The sequence below is a fragment of the Polyodon spathula genome, chromosome 1, assembly GCF_017654505.1.
Source record: "Polyodon spathula isolate WHYD16114869_AA chromosome 1, ASM1765450v1, whole genome shotgun sequence".
NCBI classification, from domain to species: Eukaryota; Metazoa; Chordata; class Actinopteri; order Acipenseriformes; family Polyodontidae; genus Polyodon; species Polyodon spathula.
The window spans coordinates 38,666,301-38,683,023 of NC_054534.1; the positions used below are offsets into that span (position 1 = coordinate 38,666,301).

A 16,723-nucleotide genomic window follows, 5' to 3' on the forward strand; every position below is an offset into this window, starting at 1 on the left:
GTTGTTTAGACAATGAGATAAAACTGCCAGGACACATTTCACTGAGGTGCTGAGCAGCTGTCAAGTCATTTTTTGTTCACTTCAGACTGGGTCAGACTTTAAAGACTCCCCTTAGTGGGAGAGCATATGGTGACACCCAGGCCTAATCAGATTTGTCAAGAAAACGTTGATGCTAATTTGTTGTGAGTGTTTCAGGTAAACTGCTTTTTGACACAGAGGGGAATATATTATTATTCTGACTTTCACTAAAGTATTGCAAAAGCTGAAGGCTAAGGTCAAATAAAGTTTGTCCTATCTTAAAAATGAACATAATGCACCAGTGCCAATAAATACACAGGTCATGACTGCAGTGCATTTACTGATATGCTGATTCTTTATGAATAGCAGTTCGGTAGTAAAGGGAATGCATTCATTAGATGAAATGGCCATCCTCATAAGAATATAACAGCAGCATTTTATATCACCACGGTAGACTTTTAATTGAGACACTATTTCAAAGTCAGCAACACCCAAGTCCAGTATAAGGTGCTTGCTTGGTCAACATATGGTTTTACTTTCTGAAGCAGCATTTATGGTTGGTGCTGATTGAACTTGGCCAAAACAGAAAACCTCGATTATTCGCTGATCTCTAACGCCAAGGGGTGATGGAAGATTGCCACTAGGTTAGTCATGTGGGTCATGGTGATGTTTTAACATCTATTTTGTTGGCTAGAGCATGGCTTAGACTCCAGAGTGTTTACTATACTCAATACTCCACTGGCTTGAATTCACAGAGATATTCCAATTATATTACATGCTGGAGTAGTCAAACTTGCTTTCAGGGCAAATAACACCAAGAGCTTCAGTCCTAACAGCTTAGAAACATAAAAAACAAGGTTGTGACATACACAATGTAAGATAAGAGTATAGTATTAACATAATACAAACACATGCCATCATATGAAAATTGTATATGCTAAAAACTTCATTTCTTTTCAAGTTTTACATACATAAATTCTTAATTTTCTTGGCTAGTCAGTGTAATTTAACTTGCCTGTTGTCTCTAAACTTAAATTATTACTTAAGGAGATGGCTGTCATTTTAAGGTACTCTTCTTGATATTTATGATTCTGGTTTTATCAGTCCAGAAAGACTGCATGTTTGTGCATAGCCTAAACATCTGTAATCCATTAGCAGGGTTCTCCCCAGGAATTCTGTACAGCCGGGCTGCAGAACATTATAGCCGGGAGCATTTTTAACTGAAAAATAAACTTTCCTTACCTTAAATATATAATACGGCAAAGCATTTGAATCATATGTTGTCTTTCATTGACTACATCTGGTTACTCTTTTTTTATGTTCTACATTTTCTTTTTTATGACTGTTTTTTATTATGGTAAATTATTGTGCTTATTTAGGCACTCTGCGATTTGACTGGTGAAAGATAACATAGGGTTAGTGGAGTTAACAAAAAACAAATAAACACAAAAAAAAACCCGGTAACCTTTTACTTCCTTTTTAGCTTAATTACTGAGCTTATTACTTAATTTAAATAGTTTTCTTTATGTTAGGTTTTCAATTTTTTGAATGCAACTGTTCATTTTTTTTTTTTTAACACAACAGTATTCACACCTGTTTGGTTACCATCATAACTGTTGAATGAAACCGCAGTGTAATAATCCAGCGCCTCTGCTCTTAAGCATTTGTATGTCAGTTGACAAGTGTTCAGTTGATATCCCATCACGCCTTTCTTCTTAAAGGCGTACAGCCTCTATTCCACACTCTAGCAAATACTGCTTTTGTTTCTCTGATGCAGACAGGCTGAGCCCTCCACTGGATATACAGCTTGACTCCCTGAACTGCACAGCCTTCAGTGCACGATGGAGAATGCCTAGGCGGCATGTCAGCACCATCACCGGATACACGGTAAGGCAACGACAAGCTTGGCTTTGTTAGCTTCAACTCAAGAGAGAGACAAAGTTCAGGTAAAATGTGGTTTCAGGAGAAAAGTAAACAAGGCCTTAAATTGGACACTGGGAACAATGTTTGGTTTCAAAATACGCATAATGATGGAGTTTTGATTTAACCACTCTGGGAATTTTTTTCATTGGTAAATGCAAAAACAAAAAGAGTGAGAGAGGTGGGAAATAAATATTGTTTGAGCAATTCCAAATTTTAATAAGATCTTAATTTTACACAGATATTGTTACCTATACTGTATATTATGCCTAAATAGCTCATAATGATGTCTGGAATTGATCAGCTGCTGTACAATAGGGGTGTTTTATTTTTTGTGTACTATGAGTACTTTTTGGGAACATTAAGAAGCTCACGTAATAAACTTTCTACATTTCTGGAATGTTTTTTTCAGAGGCACACATTGTCCATTGCTATTGTCTCATCAGTGTCAGGTTGAATAATTTACCTACACTTTCTTTGCTCATTATGGATGCTAACATTTCTGAATTTTCATAGTTCACTTGCAACAATGCTGAGAGGAATATGAAAGGGTAAAAAATATAGAGCAGTGTAGAGCAGAATAAAAAAAAAATTATGACCATTTTTATTACATTATAACAAGAAGACATGTCCCTTTGTTGGCTACAGTCACTGAATTAAATATACTCTAAATCTATCGGTCAGTTATGGGAACTGACAGGGAGTGTTTATAGGAACCTGCCTGCTGGCATGTCTCAAAGAGAAATGAGTAATAAAATGTAATCCAAAATAAATTCCTGCAAAGATGCAACATTAAGGACACCAAGCAGAAATGCAATGGCAGGTTCTAATTCAGACTTGTAGAGAGGTGTACAGTGCTGTAGACCTCCAGCGCAGTATGTTTGCATGTATATGTAACCAGCGACCACACACACTGCAAGCGAGCGTATTAACCACAATGCAAAAGAGCCGGTCTCCTTTACATTTGTGGCTATAGAGCTTGTCCCACAAGCAACTCGGCATGTAGCATGTACACTATGCTGGAACATCACTTAGTATACTGTATACAATTTTTGCACCCAGTTGCACACAGACTATTTATGTTATGCCATGCTATACAGTATTTAAACCCAGTAACAGAGTTTAATTTTAAACAACTTTGTAGTTCCAAACACAGCTCTACAAGATATGCAAGTGTATGCCCAATTGCACTTGACAGGGTTGCAATTCTAGCAACTGTCTTGTTTAGCATTGTGGTTTTACTCTGTACCTACTTGCACTGTTTTTTCCAGGTGTCTTACATAGAGATGAAGAACAACAGACCGGCAGGACCAGCAGTGTTACACAATGTTCCTCTCAGTCTGGACATGCTCAGTACTGTTAGTATCTTTGATTTTACTGCATGATGGATATATAAAAACCTAATAAATCTTCCCTAAGCAACACAAATTATTAAGTTCACTAACAACTGTATACATTTTTACACATTAAATGAATAATTTTTCCTTAGCATTTGTTTACATTAAAATGGAAAAAAAGTGGGAACATTCTCATTGGCTAACAATGCAAGCTGTGCAGATATATCACCATAGCAGCACAGCGTGGGACTTGTGCCATTTTATAATCACAGTAACTCCGGAGTGTTAAAATATGGTCTGCAAACATAGGCTGATTAACTGGCATCGCCTTGTGTCAAACAACAGCCCTAGGTGTGCAGATATTGGACCATATTTGAAGACTCTATGTAATGATGTAAAGATTAACACTGAAGTTGTTTATGAAAGAGTGTGACTCCAATACTGTCATATTATAAAAAAATGTTTCCACAATTGCCAATAAAACACTTCCCAGTAGTTTAAGAGTTTTTAAAACCGTAATGGCCTTAACCCCCTTCCTGCCTATATCCTGCTGGCAAATGATCCTAACAAAGTAACTTGCTTTGCATTCCGATATGAGGGTGTTTAACATATTTTGTATTTCTTTGTTTTGTTCGAAGGGGCAGTTTGATGGACAAGCAAGTTTTGTAAGTAGCAGTGCAATGGCATTAAGTGTATTATCTGTATTTTATGTGTTTTTCTATTACTCTATATTGTGTAATGAGCTGTCACCTATAGTTGACTAGTAGTAATATAAAGTCATATTTGTCTACTCTGCTAATGTAGCATAACTATAAAGAGTGCTGCTCTGAACTTCCAGTGCTCAGTAACAGTAAAATTTCCAACTGTTCATTACAATAGGTATAAGTCTTTTGTGTCCCACATTTTTTGCAGGAGGTTGTCCTTGGTAACTTAAAAGCTGCGACTCAGTACCGTGTCAGTGTGGGAGCATATGGTTGGGCAGGAGAAGGAAGGCCGAGCATGCCCAGAGATGTAAACACAGAATCGAAAGGTAATCTAAAGGTCATCCCTAAAAAGATCTACAATGAAACCCATGAATATAGCATCACCTGACAACAGTTCTTAACATTTTTGTGTTTCCGCAAAGCAATAGCGAGTTTTATCACTCAAATATGGTTGAACTCCCCTGATAAAAGTTGACAGTATATGCATGGTAACATACAGGCAAGTATTCACAAGTGGTAAAGCATGGTGAAAATTACATGGTTAACCACTGTAAATGCATACTATAAACATTGCAAAAGAGCAAATTTACCATGGTAAACTTTTATAGCTGAAGCGAGGCATAGTACATATCCAAGCATACTGCTTGGTTATTATTATAATGTTTTTTTTCAACCTAATCTTTCATGCATCTCTGGTAAAATGTTCAATTCCAAATCCAGTACACGGCTTATTTTAAAAAACATACATATTCACCCAAGGTCTTTTTACTAACATCATTGTCAACATTTGTCTCTTGCATTTTGACAGAGAAATGCATGCCACCTTCACCCCCAACCAAGCCACAGGTCCTTGCTGTGTCAGATACAGAGGTGGCGTTGTCATGGAAACAGGGAGCTAGTCCAGGCAGTGCACCTATTCAGTACTACTTGGTGGAATACATCAGGTGAGTACTCAGATTTCTTACCCATCTTCCATCATATCGGATTGCTGTAGACTCTCTTTTAATATTAATCTAGCAGGGAAGACATGCAGTGTGAAATGAATACCGGGGTTTAAAAACACTGGTTTAATAAAAATAGAGCCTCATTTACATGCACCACATCAATTAAAAATAAAACTTTTTCCAAATTTGTTATGGCTTGAATGTCAGTGGATGGCAATGATTTAACAGCTAAAATGTATATATTTTTTGTTACAAATAGGGCAAATCCAGAGACAGAACAGTCTGTTAAGGCTGCACAACCCTTTCACCGCTATTATTAAAAAATACTGCCGTTTCTTGTTTCATGTATTGAGTTGTTGCCTAGGCTGTGAAAACTACTTGACAACTGCAAAAGTCAGTACTGTTGATAGAACCTTTAGAAATACTTGCATTATTCTAAAAAAAAAAAAAACAACAATCTGCTAAATTCAGTTTTTGAAGGTAATGCACCACTCCATTATATTCTGTGCTTTTCAGGTCAAGTTGGTGTAGATCTGAAAGGGTTCTTCTATCCCTTACATCTCGAATAGGAAGGCTGACTAGAGGGCTTGCATGAGCACAAGGAAATATCATTTGCGATTTCAGTTCAAGTATACATTTGCCTGCTGTCTCTCAGATGAAGATTTTTTTAAACCCCTTTTTCTTTATTTATTATGTTGAAAAACATTACAACTCCTACCATTAGTATTTGTATTTGGCAAACATATACATTATAATTCCATTATGATACCTACATTACCAATTACTTGAAGTGGTACCTAATTCACTACACTACCACAAGATTACATTTTAATTGTGGTTGCTTTCCTTCTAGCAGCTTTTAAAAAGTACAAAATAACTAAACAAAACTATGATGACTGGGTGCTATTGTTTAATACTAAAACTTTAGCGCTGTGTTTTATGCATGGGATAATGTCTACACACAGCATAAGATGTACTGAAATTCTGACAAAACCTCATATGTGATATACATATACAGACATATACAGACTTCTTGGAGGGAATAGTCAACAACACAGTCCCGTGCAGTACTAGTTATAAATAAAACAAACCAGCATAGTTTCATTAAGATAGTGTGCAATGGTAAGAAATAATTAGACTCTTTTTCTTGTTTGGCAAATACAATTGGGGATGCCTTCCTGTTGCATGACAGTAATTGGACGCATGAAGTATTGTTATCTTTAGTAAGGGTCATCTGCTTGTTTCTGAATATATTCCTGGAGGGAGCCTTTTTGTCTGAGGCTGATTTACTCTTGTATATTGTAGGATACCCTGTGAGGATTGCATTTTGTATGTGCCAGTTAGAATTTCCCTGTGGGTAAAGCAGAAGCATTCTGTTTTCCTGTTCTTGTGACAGGAAATGCAGAGGAGAGCGAGAGCCAGAGAGAGCGAGAGAGAAAGAGTGAGAGAGAGAGCGAGAGACAGACAGACAGACAATATGAACCTTTGTGCTCTGGCTGTATTTTCTCAGAGCAGTTAACATATCATGCTGTCAAATGTGGGCAATTGAAACCTTATGGGTTTTTCCACAAAGTAAAAAAAAAAAAAAAAAATCAATTTGCTGTATGAAGACTTTTTTCTAAAGTATATTTTTTACTGTTATGGGCTTCATTTTTGACAGCTCCGAGTTAATGGCATCTATTGCCAACTTTGCAGTTGTGTAGTGGTTACAAAGGTGTAACAAAAGCTTTGCAATCATTTTCTTCCCTCCAGCATTGGGTTTAAGGCCAGGGCCTACTTGGCCAAAGCTGGTATCAAGGCTGGGAGCAAAACTTTTTTTTTTTTTGCTGAAAAAAGCAAAGCAAAAACTGGTATACTGATTGTATTAGTACATTTCAGTACATTTAGTAAAGCAGTACATTTTCAACCTGTCCTTGGACAGAAATTTGACATGAGACAAAGGTCTATGGAACAAAGTACATGTCTTCAAGCTGGCTTTGCACAGCATTTTTCAGTTTTGCCTTGCTTACACTATGCATTTACCATAGTTTACCTGGTTGCCATGTTTATTCTTGTTGTTCTCTGTGGATGGAAACCCCATTTTCCCAAGCTGTCTGCGAAAACAGCACGAGAAATCTACGCATGGCTAATCTGCATATCAGCCTCCTCCTTTCCCCTTTATTTGCATGATGTCAGGTGAAAAGAGGGTCTGCTTGAGTAAAATAAACTGAGCCAACGGAAACCCGAAATGTTTAGGGTCATTTTACATTTGGCTCGAGCACAATGTCTCGAGAAAAAATTAGAATTCACATGTAAACTCCCCCCATTGTCATATTTTTTTCATCATTGTGTGGTGGAATGACAGTGAGCGGTGTTGATGGAAGTTTACAGTAAACTCATAAGGGGATCGTTTTCAGTTCTTTTTAATGATGCTGGTAGGAGAACAGTTGCTCAGTTGCTGTAGATAGCCAGTCAAGCAGGCAGAAAGAAGTCTATTAAATCTAACAAATGGAATTAGATCTGCAGGCTGAGATACAGCCTTCTTCTCCCTACCTGAAAACCAAGGCCCCTGCAAAGAAGCATGCAGACTTTGTAACTGCAAGCCCCTACAGTGTACAGGAATCCCATATTTTCCACCATCTGTTTGCCACTCTCTGTACAGATCTTTGTGTGAATCCTGGAACTGCGAGCTAATATGACAGCTTGTATTCAGAAGTCATATAATATGCTTTTTACCATGTACCACTATGGTCAAAAGTTTTGCATCACCCTATAGAACTAACTAATTTTGCTTTATAAAGTCGAGTGAAACCTGCTGAACAATGTTATGTTAACATACTGAATTACATACCATTTTGTAGTTTTTCATATATTTAACAAAAAACAGACTAAAAATAATAAAAAAAAACATTTCAAAATCTTACATGAAATACTGTACTTCTATTATGGCTTCCAGTAGACTTCTGCAATGTCATTTTGTAGTTTCTTTGATAACATGATGTTAAAGAAAAGATCTAAATTGTGTTTGTGTAGTTTTGTAAATTATTTTATTGTCTCAATCGTAAAATATATATATATATATATATATATATATATATATATATATATATATATATATATTTAGCTAATTTTATTTTTATATCTTGTTCTAGCTTTTTTGTTAACACTTTCTCTGTAATAAGGAAACCTCACACTGAAATTACTTTATTTTAAAGTAAAATCCTGCCCAATTACAACAAGCTTTTAGAGGAAAGCAAGATGCTTTATAAAGGTTTCCCCTAGAAAAAGCCTACACAAGTGGTAAAGCATAGTGAAAGCATGGTAAAGCATAGGTAAGCACTATTACACACAGAGAGGTATGGTAAAGTGTATTGTGTATACAAAAAAAACCCCCAAAAAAACAAAAATGTCAAGCCATGGTAACCTATAGTATAACCATAGGAAATGCATTGGAAAAATGCAAAATTACCTCATTTTTATCAGGGAGAGGAGGGGATGTTTTTCCATCTCAAGATTGCATTCAGCCTCTTCACATTAAAAATAGTGGCAGACAAAATGTCAAAGTGTATTAAAGACAACTGAGCGCATGTGAATTTGTATCGAGCGCTCTGCCAATGACCACAATGCTGTGAGAAAGCATGCTGCCAGTAAGCATGCTGCCATCAGGAGTAATGCAAACACATATGCTGCTTATTTATTTTATTAACTATTCAATTTGGGAACCAATCCAAGTCAAAAGTGTCCTCATTTTCAGCAGATGTTTATGAGAAACTTGATAAGCTTGACTTTAATTTTAGTTTTCCTAAAGAGTCATTTGAAGCAATTCCTTCATCACTACCAGTTTCATCCCTCTGATGTGTAATAGCTGTTGCCACTGATAGAGGTATCTTCTGTATTACCATTTCAGAAAATTACAGCAGGGAACTTGTACAGTAAAGCATGGTCGCCTTTGACCTTTGTAATCCAGTACAGTCTAGTTTAAAACACGTTTAAGATGTACTTTAATTTGGTTTTAAAAGCAAAAAGCAAAATACAACTTTTTCAAAGGTTTGTTTCATACCTGGGATCGGTGCAATGCAGCAGCCCTCCAGAGTACACTGTTATAAATGTGTACAACTAATTAATTCATTTCATAAATAGTACATGTTGTTCCCTTCCATTTAATTTCAAAAGAGCACATTACTGTGACAAAGATAAAATGATTCTTGGTGTTAGATCTCCTTTCTGACCTGTGAGGGTGCTGAGTAAAGGGAACAGAGTACTGTGGACTAGATGGCCCGACAGTCTATTCCCAGGGTTAGGAGGAAGAAGGCCATCTAGAAAGGGGACTGAGCTACGGTACACTGAATCATTGACCCAGAAGGTTAACGGTGTGGCATCCGTGGATTGGAGGAGCGGGTACGCTCGTTAACCAAGGGGTCATGGTTGACAGTATATAAATGGGATGCAGTGAGGTGATCTGTTCCTTTTTGTAAATGGTTAACTTAAATGACCAGAAGGAGAACCTGTGTTGTAAAACGTGTTTTATTTGTTTTTTTCTTTGTCGTTAATAATACTGTTTGTGATTATCTGGACGGCTAACACGATCCGGAGCTGTCGCCAAAGGCCAGCACTAAACCCGGATCAACAACTCTGCGCTTTGTTTGCGCTAAAGAACTGTATTCACCACAAGCAATAGAGCACGCACTGCGGACTGGAGTTTGTGTATGTTTTACGTGTGGGTGAACTAAAAACGGGACTGTTATTATTCTGGTGCCTACCGGTGGATTACAAATAAGCAACACGCGCTGCTATTTTGCTTCAATACCATTGTTATTATTTACTGTTGTTTTGCCTTCAGGCCATTGGATTTAAAAACCATTAAACAACACTGCACCTGGATTCTAATTGTCTGTCTGTTTGTTTGTTTATTAATCACTGCTGCATTACCTTCACCTGCACACAGTTAACCACTTTGCCACATTTCTTTACTCATAGACGTCGCATTCTAAAATATATCGTTGCAGTAGACTTTTGTCATTCAATTCATGGAACAGGAAACCATTTTGTTTATGTACATTTTAGGTATTGAAAGTTATTTTTTGCAAAAAAAAAAAAACCCCAAAACATTTTATTTTTCTTTTCTTACAATTTATCATTTGAAAACTGTGTTATTCTCGCCTGTCAGACAACTGATACAATCCAACACAAATTAACCCCTGGTTAAAAGTGTAATTTAAAACTAAATAAAATAATGTATATGGCATAAAAAGAACACGAAAGCTCAGGGTCCTCCCAGGTGTGTATTTGCAGGAGAGAGTCAGACACTCCTCCTGTGATGTGCTACCAGCTGTGTTTGTTTACAAGGTATCATCGCCAAGGATTGTTCGGCTCATATAAATAACCACATATAAAAAAGTGAAGAACAATAACATTATCAGCAGAATAAAATGTGAAGAAGTAATATTAATAAAGCTAAGAAGAAATAAGAGAATGCAATCCTCAGTGATCGACACAATCCACACACGATAAAAAAAATGGAAGTGCACTATTGGAATAGTAGAAGTCTGTGCTGGTAGCATGAGCCCTGACTGATTGCTATGCTCAGAGTCCTCTAGGCCATCCCTTTCAAAACTATATTACAAATATTTGCTGACCTCAAAACCTAAACCAATGCAGTTTTTACACACATGGCATTCTATGAATTAAATGCTAATCCTGCTGACTTTACTCAAAAGTGGAGCCTGGAATAAACCCAGTGAACCCAGTGGTGAATTAAGAAGAAAAAAGAAAAGAAGAGTATTATGTTTCCTGTTAAAGGCTAAAATAGTTAAGTGGAGTTCAAGAATCCACAGCTGTGCTTATATAAAGGGACTTGCCAGTGTGGGTGCAAAATGTAATCGCTTAGCTGTTTCTTTCATGATTTCTTGGTCCCTGCTTATGAAGATATCCCAAAAGAGGTTGACATTGAAACCTCAAAATATACTGTATTTTAATTAAACACAACCACTTTATGCCCTATTCATGATACCAAAGCAATGGGCGCTCATCATGCTTTGAAATTGTAATGCTGAGTGAAGCTATTAGTGCTGTTTTCAGTCTGTAAAGCAGGCATAGGCAACTGGTCCTGGGGTGGCATTCCCTTACAAGTTTAATAGGTATAAAAATGCATTAGGACCTCATTAGTGATTGAATTGTTTAAATTTAATAATTTAGGATATGGTTGAAACAAAGACCTTGCCAGCCTTGTCTACCTCTGGCCTATTGTATTTGCCCTAAAAGACACACACTAATGTAATTGAATCTTGTAGTTTGGCTTTGACTGCAGCAAGGACCACCCTTAATTCCACAGCGAGTGAATTCAGATGTTTTGGAGCCAAAGAAAAAGCTAATTTCCAAATACTTTATGCTTAAAGTAAACCATCTAATTTAATTCTGGCTTGTGACTGCAACAGAGGTCCTGATGTGATATGTCCCAGCTGCAAATAAGGGCCTGAACCTCACCAAAACTTTCTCAAAACAAGAGTGCTTGGAAATAAATAAGTTGAAGTGGTCGCTTGATCAATGCCTGCATTCGGTTCTCCTTATGCCCTCTGCATAAGAGGAGCTTGTCAGTGCAGATTTATAGGCTGCCCCAGAGGGTCACAGACCCTACGATGCAGGAAGGGTGAATGCCAGAGCTGTCTGCTCCTCATTGGAAAGTGGAGGCAGGCTGTAATGTGCTGCCTGCTGGTTTTAGACTGCAGAAGCTTGGCAGCTCCCTTCAGTGTGGCTGCCTTTGCTGAACTTCATACTGGGAGTTGTGATATGTAATGTGACATTAGCTGTATTTTAATAACAATGAAGTTCAAAGTGAAATCTGGTCTCAGATAAAGCTCTTGTCTCCAGTTGACTCCCAGGGATTGTGCAAGCTACTAGAAATGTGAAAACATCCTGTGACAGACTCCAATGTGTTTGGGTACCATTTTAAAGAATAGACTCCATTGCCCATATTGTTTTCAGTTGGACCCTATCTGTTTCCCTTAGATTCTACCTTTCCAGTGTGAGAATTACCATTCACGGACTGTATAGCAATTCAACACGGTTGTGTTGTGGACACTGTATAAACTGTCTGGTGTTTAGTAGATCTGTCTGGTATTGTTAACTACGCATGCCCCCTTCTCACTGGAATAAAAATATGTATTATAAAACATTGTATCACATCATTGCTTCCTATTTATTGCAGGCCAGAACTGGAAACAGAATGGACAGCAATCAAAGAACAGATCAAGACCGAGTCTATGGTGATTAAGGGGCTCATCCCAGACACACAGTACCAGTTTGCTATCCAAGCGGTTAACATGCATGGAGCCAGCTTGCACAGTGAACTCAACGACCCAGTCAAAACTCTCAGTAAGTGCACGTTGTTAATTAAATCATTAGTTTTTTTTTTTTGTTTTTTTTTGCTTCTGATTTAAAGCTGTAAGCGCAAAGATTTAGCTATTGTTTTTCAAGAACTAAACATAAAATAAATATCATATAAAATAGAAACTCAAAACTTTAAACTCACTTCAAAAACGGGCTCTTACTTTGAATAAAAACAATTATTCAAAGCAAATCTGTTTTTCAGAATTTGAATATCAGTTTTTTGCTAGCGTTCCACACCATTATTTTTAAGCATTTAGCTAACATGCTTAAACCACCCAGTCAGTTTCACACTAGTGAGCAATCCAACTTATATGTCAACAATCCATCAGTGCTCATATGGTTGTAGTTACAGCTTTTTTGGCAGTGATGTCTTTGCAGGCTACTATTATATTTTTCAAGTGAGATCATTTGAAAGTAACTTAAAATGCTAAAGCAATTTAGGCAGTGGTGTAGTCGAGCCGGAATGCGCCGGAACTCTGTTCCGGTACTTTTTTCTATGGGCAGAATCTTGGCATAAGAATTAACATAAGAATCTTTACTGATTTGTTATGAGAATGCTTATATGGCGCCTGACTGGTCTAATTTCAGTGCTTGGGCACCAATGAAGCAATCTGTTTTCCGTGGGAAAATCAAATTAGTCTTTCCATTGAACAAGCATTAGGAACAAAAATATCAGTGTCCTATTCCCTACATACCAGTTTTGATGGTACACGCTGAATCGGAGTCTCTGATAACTGATGTGTATTTTAAGTGTTTGCAGAGTCAAGAGTCACACACATTTCTCGCACAGTTGTCTGATTTCGCCCTTGTGGTGGAATGAAGACAACATTAGGGACTTCTATTACAAACTACAGTACTACTTTTAGATGGCTATTTTAGATGGCTATTTTTTGTAAAAATGCTGACAATGGAGACAGAAAAAGTGCATCCTATGATTGTGGCCATAAACACAGGTTTCTGCTTTATTATATGTCGGTCAGTGCAGAGACCCGGGAATTGGCATGAGAGACTGACTGTGCCTTTAGATTTAATATATATTACAAAAGTAAAAGTAAGTGCTACACATTTATTTAAAATAAAAAACACAGGTAAGTAATGTTATAAACTATTTATTTATGAATTTGCTTTATTTGTTTTCTTCTCACAACTTATCAGTATCACAGCCGCTGTTTTTTTTAATCTGATGAGATCAAATGCGGTAGGTCCAGGAAAAAAAAAAAAAAAAAAAAAGATATTCAGAATATAGTGTAAAATTACATTATCCAGAACTGTCAGCAGATAGTTTTTAAAAATAAATTCAAAACAATTCTAATTGTACTGATACGGTTCTTAAATTGGTGACGAATAAAATATAACTGAGTGTTTCTGTGATTCATAATTTTATTGAATGCAGAGCTCCAGAAAAAAGAGGTGTGGGGGGGTGGGGGGGATGTGATATACTTTAATGGGATCGTGGTGATTGGAGTTCTGCACTGTAGATGACCTCATAATCTAACGCAATAGAATAAAAAAACGTGCTTGATAAAAATAGCCAAAAAATAACCAAACCAAGTTCAATCTACAAATAAAGCATGAATTTGTATAATTTGTCATAGAAAAATCTGTATTTTAATTCGTATTCTGGTACTTAAGGATTTAGGACTACATCACTGAATTTAGGAGGGCAACTGGGTTTATTGTTCTCTTTTTGTTTCAACATACATTGGTCTAGCCAACTTTTTGCATGTTTGTGCAATTATAATGCCTCCAGCTTTAGCTCAGCATTCATTTGGATAGGTCAGTTATATGCTGTTCAGCAAGGTCTTCTCTGTAAAAGTGAAAATTCCTCCAAAATTCCTTTAACTGTTGGTTTCCTGCGGCAGATGAGATGTGTTGAGTTTGTGAGTGAGTTACTCTTGGCTCATGTTGGCAATAATGTATTCACATGGAGAAAGCAGATGTCATGTAGACTATACCTTGACTCTGGAGCCAGCTTAATTCAATCAGTCCTGAACTGTTTTATACAATTTTTTCCTCTTTTTAAACAGATGTTGATTGACATGCAAATGGTTTAGGTTTATGTATTTCCTGCACCCCCTCTCAGCTTAATGAAGGCCGTCTGGCTGAAACGTTACTCTGTTTTTAACTTTGTTCTTTTAAATAATAAATAAAAAAGAATGGAAATTTGATCAACAATCTGGTGTTGCACCTCTACTTGCATCAAACATGAACAACACTGGGATATTTGGGAAACTGATCTGGTAGGTGTGGATTATCTGGTATTTATATAAAATAGTTGGTGTGCGACATCAGCTACACGTGCCCCCTGTTACTCCTCTCTGTCACGTTTTCAAGGCCTGTGTCTATCTGAAACATAAACAGGTCATGTACATCTTCATTATACCAAGTCAGGAGAAGAATGTGGCCATGCAAATTGCATCTCTAAAGCAGAGACGGACAATTATGCCAATCTTACTTCACGTCATGGTGTAATACTTTTTTCACCATGGCCAGTGGCAACCTCAATTGGTGTAATGTGTAGTTCCTGTACCTTGTTCCTGAGAGACTGTCAGTATAGCTGGAAAGGCCACGTGAAGCAATTTTAAAACCCTGCTACCCACAGCAATCAAATGGAAATTGGTGTTTTTTGTTGTTATTTTTCAAATTTCAAACAAAGGGGTTTTAAAAGGTGCTTGGTAATGTGAAGAGTTGATTGTGCAAACCAGAGAGACTGTAGTGTCTGCATTAAAGTTACATGCTAACACAGTACGTGCACATCGCCGTGGGGAGTCTCACACTGTAGCTGCATTAACCCTGGCCAATCAAATGGGAACTGAACTGACGACCCCGAGTTAAAAGGCTTTAAATCCCATTTCCAATCTACTGTTTCTTTGAAATCCGGACTGCAAATAGATTCTAAGCTCAGTTATGTAATGCCCCCTCCTACATGAATGCTACTTTTCCAAGGGATGGTAGGATATATCTAATTAATAGTAAATTACACTATACCTGATTGGTTCCCATAACCTATGGAACTCGTCCGCTACATCTACACCTACCAACGTGACAATAGCAGTAGCTGAACTTGTTGTGACCTTCTGGTTGTCTCGGACCATAGTTATAGTTTAAAAAGAACCTTCTGACCTACTCCTTATTAGAGTTTTCATTCCCGCTATAACAGGGATAGCATTCCATCACTAGCTTCTTGGGCGCAGGTGTGTGTTTGCAGGAGAAAGTCAGATGCTCCACCTATGACGTGCTACAAGAGATTTTAACCAATGATTGGCAGCAGTTCTTTGATTGCTTGGTGGGCTTGTCCCGGTGGAGCAGCTGACCCCCTCCCCCTCCTGTGCTGAGAGCCAGGGCTAAACAGATCACTACTACTGTGAGAACTAGAAGCCTTGTTGGAGCCTGGAATACCAATGAAAGTATAGTTAGCAGGGGTGTGTCAGTGGGACCTCCTTTGTAGTAGGAGCAGCACACCATCATTTTCACAGCACTTTTAATTTTTTAGCTGTGTTTTGACAGTGTTTTCTTTTTTCTTTTTGTATTTTACACCACCGTGCATTGTCACCCCACTGCAACATATAAATACTGCATGCCTGTGTGGCGTGGAAATGCCAGTTCTACATCTGCCTGTTTATCTGTGCGTTCAGCGGATACTCCACACCTACTACAGTCACCCCCCAGACCTTTTAAAGTTCTTGATTATGGCAGCCAGTAGGCAGATGTCCACTTAGGCCTTTTTATATCCCTGCATCAATGTCTTATAAGCATTGCAATTCATTACAATACAGCGTGCGGTGTACTAAGAACATAAACAAGCCTTGTGATGTGGGTAGACATCAAGGGGTTGGAACTAGAATCCAGTGGTTGGCATGCTATTTTAGGTTATTTAAATACCTGTTTGAATCCTTGTGTGCTGGCAGTAAATTATTCTCCCAAGGTCATGCACATCAAAACAGAGTTGACAAAGATTCCTGTGTTGGAACTCGTTTTTCTGAAGTGCCTCTGAAAGAAATCCCAGCTTACTCTGTGGCTCAACTAAAAGATGGCAAGGATCATCTACACAATGCCTAGTTCAGTTATAAAACTCACTGTCTTCTGATTATATCTACTGAAGCAATAAAACATGTGTGCTTGAGATGTGAAAATTCTGTTCCTTTATTTCCTGTTGAAGGCAATTAGACCCCCCTTCCCTCACTTACTCAATGAATCATTTTTTTATTATTATTATATCACGCTTGCAATAGTGTTGAGTTGACATTATGTAATGTGATTTCTGACATCCAAATCTAACATACATATGTGCTAAAGGTGCCTTATTATATGAGAGAGTATTATGAGAAAGCCGTTGGGTGATAAATACCCTTTATTGTTTTCATAACCCAAGTCAGAGGTAAACCTGAAGAAAAACAAACATGTGGGTTTGATTAGCGACGCTCCATAAGCTTGA

The 16,723-nt window shown here is 37.5% G+C and overlaps 1 protein-coding gene across 2 annotated transcripts in view; it reads left to right on the forward strand.

Moving 5' to 3' along the window:
• Positions 1-16,723, forward strand: part of LOC121318440 (pikachurin-like) — a 50,991-nt gene that overhangs the window by 3,506 nt on the left and 30,762 nt on the right. For both annotated transcript variants that reach the window (XM_041255119.1, XM_041255129.1), the window contains exons 2-7: positions 1,796-1,905; positions 3,210-3,296; positions 3,914-3,940; positions 4,188-4,305; positions 4,788-4,923; positions 12,107-12,273. In XM_041255119.1, coding sequence (XP_041111053.1) covers positions 1,796-1,905; positions 3,210-3,296; positions 3,914-3,940; positions 4,188-4,305; positions 4,788-4,923; positions 12,107-12,273 — 645 coding nt within the window. The remainder of the gene's footprint in view (positions 1-1,795; positions 1,906-3,209; positions 3,297-3,913; positions 3,941-4,187; positions 4,306-4,787; positions 4,924-12,106; positions 12,274-16,723) is intronic.